At 37.9% G+C, this 7,825-nt stretch overlaps 1 protein-coding gene across 9 annotated transcripts in view; it reads left to right on the top strand.

Annotated features, from left to right (window-relative positions):
* SERAC1 (serine active site containing 1) overlaps positions 1 to 7,825 on the top strand; it is a 251,449-nt gene that overhangs the window by 203,784 nt on the left and 39,840 nt on the right. For 2 of the 9 annotated variants that reach the window (XM_081829231.1, XM_081829222.1), the window contains exons 2-4: positions 6,204 to 6,312; positions 6,475 to 6,762; positions 7,363 to 7,454. In XM_081829231.1, coding sequence (XP_081685357.1) covers positions 6,710 to 6,762; positions 7,363 to 7,454 — 145 coding nt within the window. In that variant the 5' untranslated portion in view covers positions 6,204 to 6,312; positions 6,475 to 6,709. The other 7 variants (XM_081829229.1, XM_081829228.1, XM_081829223.1 and 4 more) reach the window with 6 other exon arrangements.

Below are 7,825 nucleotides of genomic sequence, written 5' to 3'. Positions count from 1 at the left end.
GAATTTGTTGGAAGGAATGGATGAGACAGGATAGGCAAGTTGAACAATTTCAGGATTGGCTAGTTTGAATAATTTTGGTAGGCTCTGGGCTATAGGGGTGGTCCCTAATTATCTGATAACTTGGTCCTGGATTGATTTAGGGCAAAAGGAATATTGGCTTGGTGTGTAATGGTTAGATAAAGGAGGTGTTTGGGAGTGCGGACTATGGATTAGTTGGTTTGCATATGGAAGATGTGCTCACAAGCAAGTTGTTTACAATTTCTAGGAATTAGCTAAACCTGGGTCCTGAAGACCCCAAAATGTCAAAGCATTATAAAAGGTACAATCAGTACAGGTTGTTAGTGGAGCTGGGTTTGACACTAGGCAGCATGGTTCTACAAAGAACATTCTTAACCTCTTTATTATTTTTGCCTATAAAGAAAGAAAGACTTGCAATGGATTTCTCATGAGCAACAAGAAATATCAGATGAAATATCAGTGGAAGTATCATTGATGTGCTGGAAGAAACCATCTGTTAATCTAGAATTCTAAACCCAGCTAACTGTGTTCTAAGAAAGAGGGTGAAATGCAACATACTCAGACATGCTGAGAGTGAGAGTGCTAATTACATGTAGGCCTTCATGAAAGAACTACCAAAAGATATAACTTCATCAAGAACGATTTGAACCCAGAAGGAGGTTGTAGATGTAAGAAGCAATGGTAAGGAAAGAAATTGGCAAAAATGTTGGTAAATATTTGACTGCTTTTAAAAATGACTCATTTGGGAGGATAACAATATTGCTTAAAGTTATACTTTATCTAGCATGTTTAAAATGCAATTATTTTCTAAATGAATAGAAATAAATAGTATAACTTTAAACCAGTTAAAGGGTAATAAAACTTGGATCTGTCCAACATACAATAAATCTAAATGGATTAAATTCTTCTATTAAAAAACAATTTTGAAATTAAATATGAATAATACCAAAAGATTATAAGCATGATGGGGAAAGATATGATAGTTAAATACTTGTTAAAGAAAAACTGGTAAGGACATACTAATATCATATGAAATAGAAGTTAAGGCAATAAATGTTAATAAAGAGGGCACATATAGGATGATAGAAGGAATAGGGTAGTAAGGTTCTAATCATGAATTTGCATGTACATAATGACACCTTTTCACATCATGATAAATGATAGTATTCATTTGGCTCACCAACTGGGGAGTTCTGCATTAGAGGGTAAGATATATGAAGGCAAGGACATAGTGTTCATGTTTATTGCTATACCTCCAGTGCCTGGAACACTTTCCAGTTCATAGGGACTTAGAGAAGTATTTGTTGAATGAATAAATAATTTAAAGAAATAATGGATAGGGGAAGTTGACAATACACAAGCCATTATGAAGATTATTAAAAACCTCTCTCAGGTATTGGTAGATCATAGAGACAAGAATTAGTAAGGCTATAGAAACTTTTAACAATATGCTTATCAAACTTGATATAATGGATATAACTAAATTCTGCTTTTAACTAAGAATAAATTTGTGTGATACATTTATAACTATTGATTATTACCAGCTAGCAGAACAAGTCTCCACAATTCCAAAGAATCTGTGCTATATAGTGCAATAAAAAGATAATCTTTAGAAATTTCATGTTTGGAAACTAAAAACAACCCTAAACAACCCATGGATTGGAGGAAATCATAGTGGAAATATCAGGGCTTGTGAAATTTAGATAAAGCAAAATTTAGAGGGGGAATTTATAATCTTTTTTTTTTTTTTTTTAAGATTTTACCTGTTTATTTGACAGAGCAAGTGAGTACAAGCAGGGGGGCAGCAGAGGGAGAGGGAGAAGCAGGCTCCCCGCTGAGGAGGGAGCCAGACACAGGGCTCGATCCCAGGACCCCGGGATCATGACCTGAGCCAAAGGCAGACGCTTAACCAACTGAGCCACCTAGGTGCCCCGAGGGGAGTTTATAGTTTTAAATTCATTTATGAAAGGTCAAGAAATGCTCCTAATATATTAGTTAAGCACTATTGAAGAAGTTAGGAAAAGGACAGAATGAACCCAAAGAAAGAAAGAAGGACATACTGAAGAGCAGAAATAGGAAATAAAATAGAGATGATTAGCAAAACCAATAGATAATTAAAAAATTAATAAATTTTTCAATTACTAAACTTCTACAAGACTGCCCCCCCCCAAAAGGTACAAATAAGCAATGCCAAAAACAACAACAAAAAGGTAGACAATTTTAGGCATGAAAAAGATCTAGAATAGCATGAACAATTTTATGCTAATGATTTTGAAAACTTAAGTGCCTATTTTCTTGAAAAATACATATTATCAAGACAAATTCAAAAAGAGAAATATCTAAATAAAACAGTAATTGTAGAAATAAGTGACAAAAAAGCATGTTAGTAATCAGATACAACGTGTGGACCTTGTTTAGATCCTAATTGTAGCAAACCAATAATACTAAACAAAACAAAAGTTTATTAAATAATTGAAACACTCTTGATATTTGATGATAGTAAGGAATTTGTTTTGACATATCGTGGTTAATTTTTTTTTAAGGAAACACACTAAAGTATTTGCAGATTAAATGATAAGACATTGTAGATTTGCTTCAAAATAATGGGGTATGGTGGTGGTGGAAAATGAATGTGGTTTTTGGGATAGCTTACACTGTTCAGTACAATAGCCACATGTGGCTATTTAAATTAAAAATAATTAAAATTAAATAAGATAAAAATTTTAGTTCCTTAGTCACATTCCATATTTTCTCACTGGTAGTGCAGATATAGGAAATGTCTATCATGCCGAAATTCAATTGTATAGAGCAGGTTTATATGAAACAAGATTGGCCACGTGTTGGTGATTTTTGATGCTGATAAGATCCACTTGATTTCTCTCTCTACATTTTATACATTTGCATGTGTATTTTCCATGAAAGGAAGAAACAGAAAGGAAAAGTGTGTGTGACCCTTGTGAGAAAATTACAAAAGGTCTAAAAAACTTGAAGATGTAACTTTTCATGAATGGGGGGACTCCATGTAATATGAGTTCTCCCCAAATTAATATGTAAATTCAATTCAGTGCCTGTCAAAATCCAATAGCCAAGACAGTCCTAAAAAGAATGGGGATGGGAGGGCTCACTCTAGAAGCTATCAAGACTTATTTTAAAGATATAGGAATTAAGAAAGATGTTACTTCATTGATGTAAGTTTAGACGAATAGATAAGTGGAGCAAAATTGTCCAGAAATGAACCCTAGGTATATTAGACCTTGGTGTATGGAGGACTCTTCTAATCAGTGAGGAAACTATGGTCTGGTAATAAATGGTCTTAGGATATTTGGTTTTACGAATATGATTATTTGATTTTAGACATTCTGGGTTTTAGGTGTTTGTGGTACTTAAAGTGGAAGTGTGCATTAGGCAGTTGAATATGTATGCACCTGCAGCTTAGCAGACAGACCTGGGTTATTTATAGAAATTTGGGAATCACAAGCTTATGGTAGAGCTTTGTGAGGAAAAAACTGAAATTTAAGAAACAAAACAAAACTGAGATTACTCAGCCAGAGAATATAGCATGAGAGAAAAAGAGGAGCATAGATGGAAGCCCTTGGAACACTAATATTTAAGGGCCAGGTGGAGACAGCAGAGCCACCTGGCAGCCCAGTGAGGGCAGGGGCTCTGCTGTCTTAGTCACATCTCAGGTTTACATTCCCAACAGATGATAGGTGAGGTGCTCAATAAATGTTTGTTGAATGAGTAATGGGATGGAGCAGCCAGCAGTGTGAGAGTAAAACCAGAAGACCGGGAGTCATAGTAGCTAGAGCAGGAGAGAGAAATGAAATGTTTCAGAAAAAGCAAAATGATGCCTGAAAAGTGGATTTAGGAACAAAGATGTCACTCACTGATGACCTTCAGGAGTGCTGTGTCAGTGCTAGAGAAGGACCCTGGAGAACGAATCTTAGGAAGGAAGGTGCGACAAGAGGCACTTGGATCGAGGGACGGTTTTTCCCCCCTAGTCATTTGTTTTTTGTTTGTTTTTGTGTTTTGTTGGGAGAACATTGGAAATCCAGTATTTAGGGAGGAGGAATAGAAAGCTGAAAGAAAGGGAGTGAGGATCAAGAAGAGAAAAGCAGCTAATTAATAAATCAAGGTCCCTGTGGAAGTGAAAGAGATGAGACCTAGAATAAGATTTCCCCTTGGAAAGGGAATAAGATCTTTTCCTCAGAAACTGGGAAGAACAATGCAGAAGAAGTTCCATTTTGAATCTGGAAAAGGCAGTGTAGATGAATATAGATGAATAGACATTTATAGGCCAAGATGGATTTATCAGGGAGTTATGAACCTTATGCTTTTGGATGCCTTACTTGCATGGGCCCCTTCGAGTGCTATGAGTTACTAGGAGTTGTAATGTCCTGGGGGGAGAGGGAATGCCAGATTGTAATCCAGAAACATTTTTTTTTTAAAGATATTATTTATTTATTTATTTGACAGAGAGATAGCGCAAGTAGGCAGAGCGGCAGTCAGAGGGAAAGGGAGAAGCAGGCTCTCTGCTGAGCAGGGAGCCCGATGCGGGGTTTGATCCCAGGACCCTGGGATCATGACCTGAGCCGAAGGCAGCTGCCTAACCGACTGAGCCACCCAGGCGCCCCCAGAAACATTTCTATACAAGTATTTCTGACATGCTAACAAAATCTCAGAAGAAAGGTATCAAAATTTCTGACTCCAGTCATTTATTGTGTTATCTTTTCTCATCCTAAATAACTTTTATTTTAGTACCTAATTTGGTATTTGTGATTTTGTGTTTTTTTTTTTTAAAGAGCCCCCCCCCTGAATAAAAGTTAAGCCCCTCAATACCTGGATACATCCTTGCTTGTAGGTAAGGGGGCAGAAGTTGAGGGAGTTTACAGTTTTAACTTTCTCAGTCAAATAAGAGACAAGATCATTTGAGAGGGTAGAGGTAGGAAGGAGGCTTAGAAGGGTATGTGGGTCATTTAGAACAGTCATTGTGGGAATGAGGAGAGAACTGATTAAGAACAGCAGAAATGATTCTGAGAACCCACTCCCAATTTGTCTTTTATTCTCCCTGAACCACTCCCCGACTCTCCCCCACCCCCTCCCCCGGCCCCTCCCCGCACCCCATTTTGGCTCTCAATGTGTAGGAACAAAGAAAGCATATTTCAGGTTAGGGTTGCGGGTTACTAGAAAGAGGAGGGGTCTAGGGGTGCCTAGGTGGTGTAGTCTGTTGAAGCATCTGACTCTTGGTTTCTGCTCAGGTCTGATCTCAGGGTTATGGGATTAGGCCCACATCAGGCTCTGTGCTCAGTGCAGAGTCTGCTTGAGTTTCTCTCTCTCTCTCTCAAATAAATAAATCTTAAAAAAAAAAAAAAAGAGGAGGGATCTAGTACTGTTGAGGAAGGAGGCAGAGAGTGATGTGTGGGAGGGAAGGACAGCCACGAGACTGGCTGCTCACTCCCAGACAAGTAAGGGATGGAAGGTTAGTTGGGGCTGGAGAGCAGAGAAACCATCAAGACTCTGAGCGAATTGCTAGAGAGTTAGAAATGGAGCGTTTTATTCTGGAGAGAGCTGCAAGGGCCAGTGATGTCATCTGAGGAAACCCAGAAGGAAATAAGATGAGGACATATTTCCAGTAGACTTAGATTTATTCCAGGATTTAGTAGAAGGGAAGCCTGCCTGGGCTGGTTGGGGGGCGGGGGGGGGGGGGGAAGGATGTTTAAGTTAACAATGTGAAGCTTTTTAGGCCAGAGAAGTAATAGCAAAGAGTATTTGTATGATGTTTTACAGTTGATTGCTTTCATAGTGTCAGGGTTGAAAGAAGCAATAGGTATTTTTGCTCTGTATTTTTGTTTTACTTAAATTGTCATGTAGTAATTAAAATGCAAATCTGTACACAAACTCTAAGTAGTTTACATTGCATTCTGCCCGAGTTTCATGAACATCTACTTCATTGCAGTCTTTATATCATTTTTTACAGTATCCTTATGTCTCATGGAGTAGTAGTAGCAACCCATTAAACAAGTGAGAAAATAAGAAACAATGACCTTTAAAATAGTGACCTTTACAAATTTACCTCTTGCCTAAACCAGTTTGCTTAGCTATCAATTGATGTGCTAGAATTACAAGAAAAAATGCAAAAGCTTTTTATTTTGTGTTATTTCTCTCTCTTTTTTTTTTTTTTAAAGTAGGCGCCACACCCAATGTGGAGCCCAATGCTGGGCATGAACTCCCAACCCTGAGATCAAGACCTGAGCTGAGATCAAGAGTCGATATTTAACTGACTGAGCCACCCAGGTGCCCCTATTTTGTATTATCTCTAAGAGACATTTTTTAGATATTTACACCAAGTAATTTCCTCGTTATCCCTATAAAGCTGCTAGAACTTTTTATATGTTGAACCAAAAGACCTTTTCTCACATGAATTCCTCAATGCGCTTTTCTTCTTTTCCTTTATAGCAAAAACGAAAGAAAAAAGTCTTATCCAAAGACAATCTGATATGATTCTAGAATACTGAGTTGTTCTAGAAACAATTGCATCATATTTCAGTCATCTTTACTTAGTCGATGAAGTAGTTGAACGACAGTTCTCCTTCTCCGAAAGGATGCCAACAGTTAACAAAGATTTTAAACCATGTTGGGTACCATCCTGAAGGAGCTAGAGGAGAGCTAAATACTTCCATGGGTTCTAAGTATGTCTTCCATTTTGAGCGCTTTTCATTTCTGTAGGGCCTTCAGTCATCAAAGGTAAATATAAACACCTATTTGTATACATATATATATTTTAAAAGATACTGAAAAATTTTAAAATTTATATATTGACATTCTGATTAATAATTGGTGTTTTCCTCCTTCCTTATAATCATTGTTCACAGTTGGACTCAGTTTGAAGAAGAATAAAGTACTAACAAAATACTATTCTAGTATGTCTTTTTTTTTTTTTTAAAGATTTTATTTATTTGACAGAGAGACACAGCGAGAGAGGGAACACAAGCAGGGGGAGTGGGAGAGGGAGAAGCAGGGGGAGTGGGAGAGGGAGAAGCAGGGGGAGTGGGAGAGGGAGAAGCAGGCTTCCCACTGAGCAGGAAGCCCGATGTGGGGCTCGATCCCAGGACCCTGGGACCATGACCTGAGCCGAAGGCAGACGCCTAACGACTGAGCCACCCAGGCGCCCCTCTAGTATGTCTTTTTTAAGGATGGGATTTCTTTTTTAACGGAGAAGTTTTTTTCCTGGTCTTGAAAAAATCTAACTCTATAGGCAATCCACTGTGATTGTGGCATTCTTATAGTTAAATGTTTTTAATTAGCTGTCAAGTTAAATTTGTTTTAATTGTTCTAAATACACAGAATGTCCCTGGCTGCTTATTGTGTCATCTGCTGGAGAAGACTAGGAACCTTAACTCCTCCACCCAAAACTACCACATACTGGAGAGATATCAGTGAGTACAGTTTAAACAGTATTTCTAAAGGAAACATTGATAGAATTGTGGCTGAGTTTTCCAGGTGGTCCACAAAAACTTACTTAATCCATGATAAATCTCAGATTTGTTTCTGTCTTTTCTATACCATTGGTACACCCCAAATTTGAAGGCCAGAGCCATCAATACTCCTTTTTCTTGGGAAGCTTTTCCCCTCCCGTTTCCCCTCAGATTCAGGCTCATCCTTTCAAACTCAAATATCACTACATTCTCATTCATTATTAAGTTTGTGCAAAATAAGGTGCCAGGCACATGTATTAGGTTCTGGGAATTCAGCAGTGGGCAAAGATGTTGTGCTTGCCCTATGGGAGGTTAGGATCTAGTGCTGGTCT

This window comes from Leptonychotes weddellii, chromosome 8 (genome assembly GCF_054177405.1).
Source record: "Leptonychotes weddellii isolate Sample4059 chromosome 8, ASM5417740v2, whole genome shotgun sequence".
Classification (NCBI taxonomy): Eukaryota; Metazoa; Chordata; class Mammalia; order Carnivora; family Phocidae; genus Leptonychotes; species Leptonychotes weddellii.
This window is presented reverse-complemented; position numbering and strand designations above follow the sequence as displayed.